Genomic DNA, 17,548 nt, shown 5'->3' on the forward strand with positions numbered 1-17,548 from the left:
TTCTGAACTTCTAACTCAAAATGTTACCATTTCTCATAATTAAGTTTTGTTCTTGTTAAGAGAAATAGAACTAAAAGACATAACCATTCTGATTTATGTTGCTTTCCTTGTATATAATATTTGATGTTTGAATCTTCACCTATTTGCCTGGCTGGTACACGTTGTCTATGCATGAATTGATATTTTATACATCCTGTTGAAATATTCCAAATGCAGAGACAATTGGCAACAACTGGCCAAGCTGATAATAGTGCAGGGGATTTAAAGAACGGATAGAACTTACTGTTAGTAATCAATAAGGACAAAACGGTTTTAATCTTTGCTGCTAATATATGTTGGGTGAAAACATGTGTATCTTGGATTTCAGTAGACAGTTTAGTTCAAGTTGGAAATAAACTTGCATGCAGGATATGTTTGAAAACACGGAGCTATTCTATCAATGAGAGGACATGGAATTTTGCCAAGTTGAGAACTTAGACTTAAATGGCATGCAGTTGAATAAGGGAGATAAATATGCATATTGTAATGTTGGAAAAGGATCTGAGCACAGAATGTGGGTAGAAACATAGGGTGTGGGTGTTGGGGAGTAGTGACACAGTGAGCAGGGCAGTGGGGGCAAGAAAGGGGATTGGAAAGCAATCATAGTTTATGAAGAGGAAATATGAGGGAGAGAAAGATGCAATTTAGAAGAGGGGTTGTAGTTTGGTTTCTTAGGGTAGAGTGGGTGAAAAGGGTGTTGCTACATGTGGGTGGGACACAACTCTTCTAGCACTCAGTTTCATGGATGGATCTTCTCAAGAACCTCATACCGCCAAACATCTTGGTCCATTGTCATTTCCTCCATAAGCCCTAGCATCCTAAGATCAGTCCCCACCACTTCATCCCATGTTTTAAATTTGGGTACACACCTGGTAGTATGCCATTTAAAACCCATTCACTGTATTTGGCTACCTGATGTCCTCATCAACAGTATGAATAGAAGCTCCATTGGGTCTACTTGAGTGATTCCTTTGTGCCTGTAGAGTTTATAACATGAGAGAAAGAGACAGAAAATGGAATTCATACAGTGATTAATAAGGAATCTTGGGAATTCCATTTTCTGTCTCTTTCTCTCGTATGTTAGGAGGTGAAATACAATATTCATTAGAATAAAGAATTTTTGTCAAAGAAACAAAGGAAAAAAAAAAAACCAATGAAGAATCACACTTTGGTTTCTACAAACTCATCATCAAATGAAAGTTGTTTTGTTGTTTGTCATTGTTTGAAGTGTTTTACTGATTGAAGAATTTGCTGCTTCCTTCTTCAGGTTCGCGATATGTCAGCTGGTTACCAAGTTTCTCTGTTGAAGTCACACATACCCAACTTTTACCCAGCAGGCTGCCTGCCGCTCAAACCTCTGTAGTGGATAGCATGGTAAAGTATTTTAAGAGTTCTCATTGTTGACCATTTTAATTTTTCTTAATATTTTTCTTTTCTTTTTTTTTTTAATCTTTTTGTCAGAAGGGAAGGCAGTGCTTGTAACCCTTTACAGGAGCCTCAGGGACTTGTTGGAGGGAGGGAGTAAGGTATCCTCAAACTGGAGACCTGCTCCAAATGCATGTAATAGTGTACTCCCTTAAAAACACCTAAAGACAAGATGGTAATGTTAAACTGGGTGCTGAGTTCAGTCAACCATCCAAATTGGCTTTTGCAAAACTCAAGTCAAAGAACCAGAACAAATACTAAAAGGCATATAGCCTGATGTCCTTAGTTCCATTAACCCACCACCTCGAACTGATATTTTTCTGTTGACCCTAAAAAGACAAAAGATAAAGTTGACCTCAATGCGATTTGAACTTGTGATGCAGGGAGTTGGAAGATACTGTGTGAGACATTCTATTTGACTCTCTAACAATGCCACCAATGTACTGCTTTAATTTTTATTAGAAATAACTAAAACCAGTCTGTTATATTTCCTTATTTCCCAAATTCGAATATTTTTCTTCAGAAACTTAACCCGTTGGTCAGATTTAAATCAGGAAATAGGTCGTGAACTTTTTTGTTTATGCTGCTCTTAATAAAAAAAAATTAAAATTAAAAAAAATGAAATCTCAGACCTTCTCAATTTGTTAATGCTGAAATCTATTTTAAATTTTATGCTAGTGAAGCTAAACTATCCTTATTTATATATCTGTGTCTCTCTCTGTATTGATATATGTCTCACCATCTATCTATTTCTCTAAATACAAGCATCCAGACTTGCTCAAACAATTCATATGCAAGTACACAGCTTTGCAGAATCTATCCCTGTAAAGTGAGCCTGGATGTGAAACTGGATGGCAAAGATTAAAACTTCAACCTGTTCAGTTTATTCGTTTTGCCCTCATCTCTATGATGTGTGTTTTGAGTGTGCATGTTTATAGTTTTAATTATCAATCTTATTTGTTTCGTGTTTTACAAAACATAAATAATGTAATCGGAAACATTATTTAATTAATTCTTTTTCTATTCTTAAAGGCTCGTCAAGTTCACTTGGTGTTTCCTCACATTCCTTTGAATGTCATCAATGATGACTTGCGTATCACAAGATCTGTTGATCACACTATTGACAACATCCTGGAAGGACGTGTAACCATACCAACAGTAAGTCATTCAAATCTTTTCTGTTTTTTATACTGATTCCTTAAAAGCTGTGATCTTTTTAGTTTATAAAGATTACAGAACTGGGTAAATATAATTGATACCAATGAATATGGTTGACTATGTGAGTGACTAGCAAGGACCTTAATTTGCTAGTCTGAGCTGTTCTTATTTAGCATTGCTGAGCAACTGAGATTGGTAAATAACTATGGATTAAATTACTATTTTCTTCTGAATATCAGGTGTTTCAAGGTGTTGCAATAGTCTATCTAATGATTACCACACAACATACTAGTATTCGCTAATGAAACCCATAAAAATGATATTATAAGAAAATGATAAACTAAATCTGTTTTATTCTGCTCTTGGATAAATACTCTATAAATTATTCAAATTTATTTACATAATCCCGAAAGAAAATGGGAAGACAGATGTCTAATGCTTGATTTGAATTTGGATTTACATGGAGTTCTAAGCATCAGTTAACCATTGTGCTACTTCATTTGAAATAGCAATTCTTCAACATGTGTGTGTGTGTGTTGCTTGTTTGTCTTGACTATTTGATAATTGTACACAAGCATGTCTGTCATACAAATGGTATCATTCATTTCCTAACTTTCCTGAAAAACTTGATTGGTCATGGGAAAATATTACCTTTGTTGGAAACAAGTGAGGGTTGGTGACAGGAAGGGCATCCAGGAGTAACAAAAATACGTCTCAACAACTGACTCATGCAAGCATTAGAAGAATGGATGTTATAATAAAGATGTTGATATGGGTGATGATACATACACACACACAGAGTATTTTTTATTATGCATATATTAATCATTGCCTCTGTTTTATTCTCTCTGTCTCTCTCCACAGCCATCCCTGTCAGCAAACTCTTCTTCTACCCTCATTTCAACCCCTTCTGCATCATCTGCTACTCTGAATGAACAACATGATGTTCAGACTGCTGCTGCAGTTGTCAGTGAGGACCTAGACCAGGTACCCAGTGAGGAGAACATCAATTCTTTACAGATGGATGCTCCATTCAAGAACGGTGTCAGTGACCTCACAAATATCCCTTCCACTTCTGCAGTGGTGGCGCCACACAGCACACCTCTACTCAGCAGCAGCATGGAACTGTCTTCAGCTGAAAGTTTCCATTCATTTCGTCAACAATCTCTTGTATCCGTTTCTGATTCAGCTTCTTCATCCAGCAGGTAACGTAACATCCTCATCTCCTTTTCCAAAATTGAACATTTTTAAAATACCTTTAATGAGATAATTTTAACATGATTGTTATTTGAGTCTTAAATTTCGTTTCGATTGAATTTTTTTTTTTTTTTTTTTTTACATCTCAATTTTGGTTTTAGTTCCCATGATGACTTCCCTACATCTACGTGTACTGGAGGAAGATTCTCAAAGTCAGCAAGTGAAAGAGAAGGGATGTTACAACAGAGAAAAAACAATATGCTGGAAAATGCCAGAAGGTGATTCAATTTTACAATTAAAATAAACCTAGGTGTGATGTCATTGTTCTGTGTCTACTGTTTCCAGACTGGCATGGGTTAGACAATTTAGCTAGGCAGTTTTCTATGGTTGGATGTTCTTGTTGCCAACTTTTACTTGTTTTTTCATGTTAGGTGTTTTTATTCCAGTGGTTTTGAGGTGGTGAGTTTGATTCTTGGACTGGGCTGTGTGTTGTGTTCTTGAACAAGACACTTTATTTTTCATGTTGCTGCAGTTCACTCAGCTGTTGAAATGAGTTGCGATGTCACTGGTACCGAGCTGTATTGGCCTTTGCCTTTCCCTTGGATAACATCAGTGATGTAGAGAAGGGAAGCTGGCATGCATGGGTGAGTGCTGGTCTTCCATAAACAACCTTGTCCGGACTTGTGCCTCAGAGGGTAACTTTCTATGACCGAAGGGGGTCTTTCTTTTACATGTTGAAACCAATGAAACTGCCAAGCTATAAACTTACTGTTTACTGGAGATGTACACAAGTATCACCTTTTGTTCAACTGGTGACAGCAAAAGCACATGGTAGCAAGCAGTTGTGCACGCAGAACAAATACACTCACCTCCATAAGTGCTGGGGTTGATTTATTCGACTGAAGGCGGTGCTCCAGCATGGCCACAGTCAAATGACTGAAATAGGTAAAAGAATATATATACACACACATACACACACACACACACACACTCTTTTTCCGGACCTTGAACATAAAAGACCTGGCTACATTCAAGACCCTGGTGATCTCTGAGTCATTGGTGGTGGTGGTTAAAGGCAAAAGCATGATGTGCTTACTCATTTCCTGTGTCATACTGGGATCTACCATGTTGATGCTGTCAATATATCAGAAAGAGAATGGTGAAAGTTAAAATTCCATACATGCCATGTAACACTATGTTTGGTTATCTTTCATTTGTGGCCTGTTAAAGCTGTATTTGCAAGTGTCTGGCATGCCCCATAGCAATGTTCTTGATGAAAGAAACAATTTGTTGCCTTAAGTAGATGTAACTTCCACTACTGCTGAAGAGCATTGTTTGTCAGTGTATATTAGAAAATTATTTTAAGAGGTCTTAGATTAGCTTTTCCAATTCGAAAGTGATATTTACAAAGTACTAATTATTATTGTTTCTTTTTTTTATTTTCTGTGTAAAGCAACAGTAAATAATCTATTTCATATTCTGTTGTTACTTACAAATTTTTAACAGAACTAATTTGCACGAGAGTTTTCTCTAATTCTTAGATTTAAGTTCTTTTAGTAATTATTTAGGTTGGTTATTTCACTGACGTTTCTTTGTAATTTTTTTGCGTTTTTTTTTTTTTTCTTCAAAAAAAATTTCAGTAAAATTCTTTCTCTAATTTACAGACGTTACTTAAATGTTCCGAGAGAAACAAACCGTGAAGATTTGGAAGGCTATGATTCAATTACTTCAGACATGAGAGAATTGGCATATCAAGCAGCAAGACGACGGATGCAAGAACAGCAACCTCAGAACACATGAAATTCATCCCCAGAATTCAATTGCTCCTCTCCAAAATTTTCTTTTCTTCGTGACTTCTTATTTCATATTTTTGTCCCTTTCTCTCTTTACCTGGAGTTCACTTGCTTTCTTCTACCCTCCCTCTAGGGTGTAGAACATGCTACATAACACCCTGCACCCAGTTGTCATTCTGTTAGCGGGAGAAGAGAGAACTGGAATGATGATGATAATACTCAATAAATAAAAAACACTTGAATGTGATCTGAGTCTAAATGAGAATGCCTGCTGCTGCTGTTGCTGCTGCTGCTGCTGCTTCCCAGCACTTTTGTCTAAGCTACACTTTCGTATCTGGCCTACAACAGAATACCAAAACATTGCTTTCACAGCCTGCTTTTTACAGGTTGGGGTGAGACAGTCAGAACACAAACTTTTGGAAGTTCACCTTTATTGCATTCACATTGTTCTTATAGTTATTGTAAAGTGTTTTTAAATCAGAACTCTATTTTATATATCTGAATGCATTATACAGGTGAATGCAATATTTCATTTAAGGTGTATGCGGGCACTGACACACACACGCACACACAAACACACATTGGATTCTAAGCTTGACTTGAGTATGCATGCCATACTGTCTGTGTTTGTGTGTGATAAACTTTTGTCAAACACATTTTAAAGTATATATTTTATATATATATATATATATATATATATATATATATATATATAATGTGTATATATTGGTTTTTGCCTATGACTAATTAAAGAAACTTGATTTAGATAAACTCTGAGTTTGTATGTTTGTTACTCCTTTTGAGTGTGGAGTTTAAATTATTATTTTCTTGCTTGTTTTATTTCAAGGGTTACCTTGCTTGTCAAACTACTGCAAAAAGCATATCACCAGACATCATATATAATGAACAATATTGTCTATATATATATATATATATATATATAGAGCTATCTTGGAATTAACATAAGATGGTGGTAAATATGAGGATGGTAAAAATGTCTATTATTCCTCTGTATTGCTTAGGTTAATTTCCTTTTTTGACTCCTCTGCTTTAAAAGTAATTTCTTTTTAACTGTGTTTTGTTTAGATAATAATTTTTGAAATACTCTGCTAACTTACCTGTATGAATTAACATTATGAGCTTTTTTTTCTTTTTATGTTTTCTTAAAATCTGCAATAATATATAAAATACATCTTGCCATTCGGGTAGATAATGCAGTTAATATTTTGAAGGTATTTTTTTTTTATATTTCTGATATTGAAATTTTTTTTTTTTCTTATTTTGGTTAGAAGAAATGGTTTTGTTTTATTTATTCATACATGCATATAAATATTCTCATTTTTTTATATCAACCGTCTCATAGCTGTCCCATTCTTCTGTTCTGCACCGAGAAGGGAATAAACAAAAGGGAAAAGTAAAACGGAAAACGTTTTATTTAAAACTTTAACAAGCAAATAAACAAAAACAAGACTACAGTGGGTGGTAATTAAACTATCAGAGTTTAAAAACTAAACATAACGACCTTGTTGAGTTGTTTAATTATCAGGCTTGCTTTGCTTTCAAGTGACCTAACTATGACTTGTGGCAATTTATATTTCTAACATATTTCTAGATATACAGTTTAAGAAAATGTAAATCTTTTCAATATATAGCTATTTTTAAAATTAAAAATTTATGAATAAAAATAGTAATGAACTAAATTTCCTCATTTGCTTCATCTTAAAAACAATAAAAACATACGTACAATAATAAAAATTCCTTATATATTATCTTTTTATTTTATCCTTCCTGAAATAATTTCAATTTCTTGTGTAGTGTCTTCTAAGAAATTTCCAATATTTTTCTGTATCTGTTTAAGTTCTCATCATAAACAGGCAGTGAGAAGGCAGAATCATTCGAGCATTGGGGGAAAATGCATTGCCATGTTTTTTCTGTCTCCTTACAATCTGAGTTCAAATCCTGTCGAGGTCAGCAATGCCTTTCATCCTTCAGGGTCAGTAAAATAACATACTAGTCAAATACTGTGGTTGATGGTATTGACTAAGCCCCCTCCCCTCAAAATTTTTGGCCTTGTGCCTAAATCAGAAGCCATGTACAGGCAGTTGGTGGCAGAATCAGTAAAGCTTTTGAGGAAAATACCTTTTGGTATTCTCTTTACATCCCTTTACATTTGAAGTTCCATTGAACTTTGCCTTTTGTTCTTCCAAGGTCAATGAAATAAGTATCAGACGAATACTGGGTTAGATATGATTGACCAATTAAATCCTCGAAGGTGGTGCCCCAGCATGGTCACAGTCCGAGTGAAGTCAGTAAAAGAATACAAGAATATTCCCTCAAATACAAACCATTTACTATTTCCTTTTTCTTCTTTGCCTTAATTTTTGTGGGTTTATTTATTTTTTTCTCACAAAAAAAAATTGTGTTTAACTCCTCGAATAGTTTCTTTTTCTCCATTTTTTTCTATTTATTTTGTAATTTACTGCATATTTTTCTTTTCCTGTTTTTGTTTTTTTTTTAATTTTCTAATTTCATTTTTATTTAATCAAATTTTAATATCAGCAATTTGAGAAATATAACAGCTTCAGGTGATGTTTGTATTAGTTTAGCTTTTATTCTCTATTTCGATAGCAGACATTCAACTATTTCAACTTGTTACTTACTTCTGTTCCCTATCAGTTCTTCGTAGAATTATGATTTACTACAATTAGAATTAAGTCTTTTAGAATATTCTCCTCTTCTAATGACACCTGTTTTCTTTCAGATCTCTCTCTCTCTCACACACACACACATACACAAACACTCTCACACACACAAACACTCTCACACACACAAACACTCTCACACATCACATTTTTGTACAATCTTCTTTTATCTTCCCCACACACATTTTCACTTTACTTTTCTCTAACAGTCTCTCTCTCTCTCTCAACCATTCATTCACCCTCTTTACTTTTTCTGACAATCTCTCCTCTTTCTTTCTCTCGCTCACTCATACACATTCACCTTCTTTTCCCTAACAGTCTTTCTCTCTCTCTCTCTCTCTCTCTCTCTCTCTCTCTCACACCCGCACACACACACAAGACAGCTACAGTTGTTGATTATTATAATGATGATGGTGGTGTGTTTCTCTGAGGTTCACAATTGTATTAGATATTGGTATGAAGTGCTGGTGGCACTCACTACTAAGATTTCCACTACTGCTAAACAGCGATGACTTCATTTGTTCTCTGATGCTCTTGTTAGCTGTTGTAATATATACACTGACAATTTTATCTAAACAAACTACAAGAGTCATTCCAATGGAAATACCAAAAGAAAAAAAAAAAACCCAAAAAATTGCTTTTCTAATTTTTTGTTGGGTTTTTATTTTTTTCTCCATATTTTCCCTCCCTTTGTTGGAACATTCTTAAGTTGAATGAAGAATTTGTTGTTAACCAAACTAAAGCAGTTTATTGTGACATCGAAAAAAAAAGATTATTTCTTTACATAACCCTGAAAATTCAGATTCTTTTTGAAGGTGGTTTTGCTTTTTATGCCTTTTCTTTAGAGCATTATTGACAAAGCAATGCTAATCCAGTATTGAAACCAGATTGCTGAGAGCTTCTCTGTACTACAGCATGCCCCAGAGAATAATAAAACCATGGTACTGATACCATGATTATTTGATTTGATTTTTTTTTTTATAACTCTATGTATTAGCTGTAAAGGTAGATAAATTCTTATAGATCTCAGATATCTTTTTATTGATTATCCACTTGTTATCTTTCTGGAGTTGCTAAAATAACTGGTACCAGTTACATCCTGGGGTCAGTTCAGTTGACTGTACAACCACACACACACACACACACACATACACTGTCTCCACAAATTTGTGATGTTGTATGAATGAAAGATGTCATTATTATTATCGTTATTGTTGTTATTAAGGCAGTGAGCTGGCAGAATCATTCGTGCACCGGGCAGAATGCTTAGCTGCATTTCGTCCGTCAATACATTCTGTGTTCAAATTCCGCCAAGGTCAACTTTGCCTTTCATTCTTTTGGGGTTGATAAAATAAGCACTGGTTGAGCACTGGAGTCAATGTAATCAACTTACCCCACCTCCCCACAAATTTCAGGTTCTGTACCTGTAGTAGAAAATATAGAAAATATTATTATTATTATTATTATTATTATTGTTATCTCTGTCGCATCATCAAAGACAGGGATTTTGGCGTCACATTTCTGACAAACTTGGGCCACACTTCTTAACAGCTTTTCGGAAAGCAATTTTTTTTTTTTTTTTCCATCTTTGGCTGGAATATGAAGCTATGGTTAAAAGTTGTAAACAATCTCGATTATCAAACACACAAATACATAATTTTATTCTTAAGAATTTCAACTTGTTTTGGCGTGAGAGCAAATTCTCTAAGTCAAAACAAGTTGCAATTTATAAAAAAAAAATAAACTGAATAAATTTTACATGCTCTCTATTTTTGCATATTGAGTTCGTTATTTGTATCATGGGAGTTCTTAGTCTGATATAATTTAAATAAATAAAAATTCTATATAACTAAATAAAATTTATATGTATTGAATCTCTTATTTGCATTAGAGAATTCTTAGTTTTTTGATTCAGTAATCTCTATCTATCTATCTGTCTATCTAGCTATCTGTATTTATACAGATAGATAGATGGATTTCCTCTATTTTTCTGTTTTATTATTTCTTTTGCTACATTAAGGACAATTAATCAGTAGAATTGTTACAGCATCAAACAAATTGCCTTGCAATATTCTTCCTGGCAGAGTCATTAGCATACCAATCAAAATGCTTAATGGCATTTCATCCGTCTTCACATTCTGAGTTCAAATTCCACCCAGGTCAACTTTGCCCTTCATCCTTTCAGGATCAATAAAATTAACTTCCAGTTGAGTACTGGGGTCGAATGTAATCAACTTATCTCCTTCCCCAAACTTGTTGGCCTTGTGCCAAAATTTGAAACCTATATCTTTTTTGGTTCTGTACGTTCCAAGTTCAAATTCCACTGAGGTTAACTTTGTCTTTCATCTTTTCAGAGCCAATAAAATAAACTACCAGTCAAGAATTGGAGTGGGGAGGTGGGTGTACAGTATAATCAATAATGGATTAACCTTCTGTTCTCAGAATTGCTGGCTTTGTGTCTACATTAAGGTTATTTCATTTACCATTATAAGGAATGGAGGGAAAAGAAAATCAAGTAATTCTATGCAGTTTGAGTATATTTATTATATATTATTCTCTCCACTTGTCATGGAATGTATTACCCACAATTTAATCTATATATTTACACCTTTTTTTCTTGTCTTGAATGCCATCTAGAATTTTTCTTAGCCATCTCATACATTTACCAGAAAGTTTATTTTTCTCTCACCATCAACTTTTGTGTTAATGAAATTGGTTTATAGGAATTAATATCATCTATCAGCTGAGCTTTCTGCAGTTTAATATGTATCCAGTTATTGTTTATATACTTGAAATCATATATATATATATATAAATTGCCATCACCAGTACCACCTGACTGACCTTCATGCTGGTGGCATGTAAAAGCACCCACTACACTCTCGGAGAGTGGTTGGCGTTAGGAAGGGCGTCCAGCTGTAGAAACTCTGCCAAATCAGATTGGAGCCTGGTGTAGCCATCTGGTTCACCAGTCCTCAGTCAAATCGTCCAACCCATGCTAGCATGGAAAGCGGATGTTAAACGACGACGACGATGATGATGATGATTGTAATAATGACATCAAACCAAACAGTTATATTTTTTAAATCATTTATTATTTACATTTTTGGTCTGCGTAATATGCAACAGGAAATGCAAACATTACGAAAGATCATCATCACACACACACATGGTATCCTGAAAATGTTGCTATAACATGGAAGATTTCCAGGTGTTCTGTAACATAACAGTGTGTCAGTATATAATACATTTAGATATACAGTTGTTTGTATGTAAAGGATTTAATGTTAGCATTCAAGATCTGTTTTCTTCTTCTTAATTTATACATTTCTGAGAAGCAAAATACAATTTTTGCCAACTTCATGTCTATATTTCATTGAAGGGAAAGCATTTTTCCCTTTTACTGTTTTTAATAGCATGTAATATATTAAATGCTTGTTGTCACACAAATATGTGTAGATCTAAGTGTGTGGTTACACATGTCCGAACAATACTTTGAAAGCAAAAATGACCACAAAAATGTTATTTTGTATATATATATATATATATATATATATCTATATATATATATTTTTCCATATTTATCAAGATGAGATATTTTGCTGTGTTTTTAAACATTGCAAATAATTTACCTAACCCTGCATGTGTGAGTGTGTGTATATATATATATATATATATATATATATATATATACAAAATTGTATATGAGTTTAATGATGAGATTGCCTATTGATGAATAACAGGTAAATACTTGTATATGTATTTCATTTTGTGAGAATGGTAAGGTGTTCAAAATATCAGATGATGCGACTTACATGCTATACCAGTTACCCAGGTGGTGCAGGTATGCATGGCTCTGTTCAGTCGCTGTCTGTGATTCTTTTATTTTTTACTTCAGAGTATACTTACAAATGTGAAGCAATTGATATTGCTTATATAAAATAACTTGGTTATCATATAACAGACACGTGTATGTGATAGCCAAATTGCCATATTTTTCCACGCCTGTCATCTCTGACAAGCATGTGGTGTTAGCTAACCATCCTATTATCTAATATCTGCTAATATCCAGTGTAAAACTGGTAGGTAAGATCAGTTTAAATGGATCTATAATACTGTATACTTTGATTAATAAATATATATATAAACTAATTATTGAATGATTGCACTAAAAGAAATCAAAGACAAATTTACAAACTGGAACTTAAATTCTTGATGGATCCCTTTATCTCTAGAAAGCTATTTCTTGGTATTTTAATTAATTGCTTTGTGTAATTGATTGGTCATTTAATAACAAATCAAAAGTTTCTTTCCACTACACCCACCCCATTTTTCACTATGGGTTTACCTTTTATTATTTAAAAATCTTAGTTTTTTTAGGGGTTTTTTTTTTTGTGTGTTTTGTTTTGAAGCTGAATATTGGAATATAAACTTGAGGAGTTGGGTAAATGGGAAACAAATAAATTAGAAAAAAAAACTTTGAGATTATATTTTTTTTATAATATCGTGTATGTGACTTCCATAATTTTTGCTGTTCTTTCAATTATTTTTTTCAATTTAATTGTGGAGTTTGAACGGTAGCTGAAATATTACAATGACATCAAGGACATGTCAGATAGCTGAAACGATGAAAACACACTAGACTAAATTGCCTTACAGCATTTGGTTTTTGAACATTCCATGAATGTTTGTTTCAACCTACAGTTAAATAAGTACCAGTAATATTCTTGACTACATCCCAGCTACCAAAATGGTATCTATAATGAAAAAACAAAAGGCAACATACAAATATATATCTTCAGATGAAATAATTTTATAAAATACTGTTGGTTTTATTTATTTATTAAATTTTTTTTCTTCATCAGTTCATCAGCTTAAAACATCCAATCTTTGCCAACACGGAAAGCCTGGCATAAAAACAATGATGACGACTTCAAGGTTTTTCTTTGCATAAAGTAAACCAACATGTCATATTTGTATTGAAAGCATGACATTTTTTTCTTTTAGTTTTTTAATTTGATCAGTCATGTAAATTTACCTTACTGTATAATGTACTACGTTTTGTATAAATGTTCAATGTTGCCCCACCACCAAAAATATGACACAAATCTCTGATAGTAAAGCCACCATATCAAAAGACCTTTATTTTGTATTAAGGGGAGATATATATATATATATATATATATATATGGTAGATGTAATCTGTGGCTTGGTTTAACACCATCACTTAACCTTGATCCATGGGTTCCTTTAGTAAAATTCACTCTGTTGGAAGTATTCGGACCAAAGTCTTCAGTTTAAGGATAACTTCTAATCAGTCTGAGAGACCCTGAAAAAATATATAGGGTGCTGAATGATGCTCTTCCCTCATTGAGAAAGGAAGAGCATACATATATAATGTGTAGGCACAGCATGGCTTAATGCTTATGAAGTTCGCTTTACAACCATGAGGTCTTAGGTTCAATCACCCTGTGTAACATGTTGGGCAAATGTAATTTTTTATGGCCTCAAGTCCATTCATATCTTATGAGCAGAATTGGATAGAGGGAAACTGTATAGAAGCATGTTGAATGGATTGTACTTGTAATTCAAAAGGTGCTGCTTTGTCACAGTGTGTCAAACTGATTCTACCTGAGAATTACATTAAAGGTTCACATATCTTTTTGAATGCTCAACCACTTGCATGTTAATTCAAGAGCATCTAATTCGGTTGATCAAAGAACTGGATACTCATCGTTGAATGACAGAAATTCACTGTATTTTATGTGGTAGAAAGATATAACAATGCACTAAAAGAGGCCCTAAGCATCCTTGCGTTAATGGTGTGTGTAGTCTGATGTAAGTCTTAAAGTACCACAACCCTTCGAGTCATTTGAGAAGTCCATTTAAGGTTTCATTCTTGTGCAGTGCTTCAGAGGGAGTGTTTTCTTCTCACTTTTTACCAACTCCTTACAAGATTTCTCACTCAACACTGATAACATCCAAGTGAACTGGGCCATTTTCGAAAGTGAAGTAGCTTTGCCATAATAGACAGAAATAGGGCATGTGCCAATGAGTGTTCGACCACTCACTTGTTACTCTTTAAAAAAATTGACTGGCTGCTACACTCAAAATCTGACGGAGTTGGTTGGTTTCCACTATAAAATAAAAACATTTTAATCCCGAGTTTTTGATGTAACAGATTTGGTGATGTTTATCCATAGATTGTTAATGTTGAATAAAAGGAAGTTGTAAAGTTGCCTTTAATAAATTTAGTATGAGCTTCTGACATTGGCAATATATATTGAGTTGAGTTTACTGAATTATATGTTGTGTACAATTGTGGGGACCTTTACTATATTGTTAAAAACTCATCTGTTCAGAGTGTTTGGTAATTTGTTTTCTTTATCATTAGTAGTAAAGCAGTGTGAGGCAATGGAGCTGGAAGAATCATTAGCACACTTCTCTCTTTATTTTGGCACTGCAGCCACTACATAGAGGGGACATTACAAGGACAGACAATACAGTACAAAACGTGGGGTACAGTTAACAAATGAAAATATGAATTATGAAAAGGATGAAATGGCTTACAAATCCACTAAAGCTCGCAGTTTCATTTTACCGTTCTATTTATACAGTCTTTTAATTCCCGTCTTCATCTGTTATAAGTTCGGTTACGGCGTCCAACCCAATTACATTAGGCAGACTCTCGTATCGAACAAATATTTTACTGTTCGTAATTATATCTGAGAACAACACTTTTAATTTTTCTGCTTTGTCTTTCTCTATTAGTACCGCTCTTTGGTTTGCTTCAAACATATCTGTGCTCAACTTAACTCCTTCAAACCTTTGATCTTCACTATTTTCTTCTCTCGTTCCATCTCTTTCTGGTAAAACATCAACGTTCTCAATTTACTCCCTTCCAGTCTTCCTGTTTCCACCACATGTTGTAGCTGCTTCTCTAATCTTCCCTCCCATGCCATAATTCTCTCCACTTTTGTTACCTTTTCTGAGTTTGAACCTGCTTCCTCTGGTTCTGAAGTTCTCTTCTCTGTTCTTTCTTTATTCTCAGCTGCACACTGAACAAAATGCTTAGCAGCATTTCCATCAGCTCTTTTACACTTTGAGCTCAAATGCCATCAAGGATTAATCTTTATGATCTGAGTTCAACTCCTGCCAATTTGGTCAACTTTGCCTATCATCCTTGTGGGGTCAGTAAAATGAAATACTAGTTAAGTACTAAGGTCAGTGGTATCAACTAATCCCATCCCTCAAAATTACTGGCTTTCTACCTAAATTACAAACAACTATTATAGTTAAGGGGGTGAATTGGCAGAATCCTTAGTCTCAAACAAAATGCCTTGCTGTTTTCTTCTGACTCTTTACATTCTAAGGTCAATTTTGTCTTTCATCTTTTGGGAGTTGATAAAATAAATGACCAGTCTGAGTACTGAGTCAACGTAATCAACTAACTCCTATTCCAAAATTTAAGGCTCTATTTTTTTTTTTTTTTGTTTTATACAGAAAATATTTGCCTTAAAAATGTCATCCATTTTTGACACACATGCCAAACCAAGAATTGAGACCTTCATTAGTTTTTTTTTATTTTTTTTTTTTAAATTTCACGGTCAGTGAAAATAATAAATACTATAAGGCATTTATATGCTGCTCTCAAGAAATTCAGAGGAATTAGCTGTTAATATTTCCAGATGGAAAAAAAAAACCTTATTTGTGCGGTGTTACATACGTCACAGTGGAGGTGCAATGGCCCATTGGTTAGAGCAGCGGACTCGCGGTCATAGGTGGGGTGTGATTAGGTGGCGATTCGATTGCTATTTCCAGCAGACCGGATGACCACGTAGGGACTTCGTCATTGGTGGACTCTTCCGCTCTGATTAATATTGATCGATGGGTCGACGGCATTACTTCCCTTGTGGTAACAATGCAAAATAACTTACAGTACATAGTTATCTCCCTTTATTGTATCGGTTCGTGTGCCTGTTTTAAAATTAATACATTTATATTATTCTGTTTGTCATGTATTCTCTCGTTAACTGGAACGGAAACGCAAGCACTCGATATCTTTAAAATAGTGAAACAATATTATGAAACACTGTAAATTTTTGCATCAAAATAGAAATAATATTTGTAAAAGCGTTATTTCTACAAGTCCCGGAATCGTTAGCACGCTGGGATCGGCATTTCGTCTGTCTTGTGAGTGGCTTTGGTTGAAGGAAACTGGATAAAGCCTGTTTCTGTTCCCCACCTTTCCCTATATATAATGTATTTGTCTTTCATCCTTTGGGAGTTGATAAAATAAATCACCAGTCCAAGTACTGAGTCAATGTAATCAACTAACTATATATTATATAATGCGTTTCTTTGTCCCCGCACCTCCGCTTGACACTCGGTGTCGGTTTGATTATGTCCCTGTAACTTAGTGGTTCAGAAATAAGAGAACAATAATTATGAGGGTTTTTTTTTCTTTTTTGTCCAAATAAGCACACGCACTATGTATTCGTTCTTGTTTATTACTGTTCTTATTTTATGTTATGTCCATTGTCCGGAAATCTCTCGTCACACATCTGCGGATAGAAAGGGTCACTGAAGAGGTCACAGATGTGTGACGAGAGATTTCCGGACAATGGACTAGAATAAGAATAAGAACAGTAATAAACGAGTGAAGAACGAATATATAGTGCATGTGTTTATTTGGCAAAAAAAAAATGACCGTCCCGAAATATAACAATATCTGTTTCAACACAGTTTCACATTTTACAGTAGGTAGTGCATTTATTTATGGCATATGTGCTCACTTCTACAAAAATGCAAAAGGGGTTGTTATATAACGTAAATTTATAACTTATTAAACGTGCCAAGCACGAAACTCTCGGACTTTGAGTCACTCTGTTGCTTTGTCTTCTACTATAGCCTCGGGCCCATCAAAGCCTTGTGAATTTGGCAGGCGGAAACTGAAAGAAGCCCGTCGTATATATATTTATGTGCATGCGTCTTTATGTCTGTGTTTGTACCCACACCATCGTTTGACAACTGATGTTGGTATGTGTACATCCCCGTAACCTAGCGGTTCGGCAAAAGACGCCGATAGAATAAATATTAGGCTTACAATAGGCTATTTCTTCGACTAAAAAAAACTCTGTAAGGTGGTGCTTCAGCATGGCCGCAGTCACATGACTGAAACAAGTAAAAAATAAAATAAAAGATATGTGTGTGTGTGTAGAAGGTTGAAAAGGA

The 17,548-nt window shown here is 34.3% G+C and overlaps 1 protein-coding gene across 1 annotated transcript in view; it reads left to right on the forward strand.

Annotated features, from left to right (window-relative positions):
- LOC106876431 (E3 ubiquitin-protein ligase AMFR) overlaps window positions 1–10,083 on the forward strand; it is a 72,254-nt gene extending 62,171 nt beyond the window's left edge. The window contains exons 11-15 of the mRNA XM_014924977.3: window positions 1,307–1,413; window positions 2,497–2,622; window positions 3,487–3,827; window positions 3,981–4,097; window positions 5,484–10,083. Of these exons, the coding sequence (XP_014780463.1) occupies window positions 1,307–1,413; window positions 2,497–2,622; window positions 3,487–3,827; window positions 3,981–4,097; window positions 5,484–5,619 (827 nt within the window). The 3' untranslated portion in view covers window positions 5,620–10,083. The remainder of the gene's footprint in view (window positions 1–1,306; window positions 1,414–2,496; window positions 2,623–3,486; window positions 3,828–3,980; window positions 4,098–5,483) is intronic.
- The last annotated feature ends 7,465 nt before the right edge of the window (window positions 10,084–17,548 follow it).

Source organism: Octopus bimaculoides, chromosome 6, assembly GCF_046866305.1.
Source record: "Octopus bimaculoides isolate indiv1 chromosome 6, ASM4686630v1, whole genome shotgun sequence".
NCBI classification, from domain to species: Eukaryota; Metazoa; Mollusca; class Cephalopoda; order Octopoda; family Octopodidae; genus Octopus; species Octopus bimaculoides.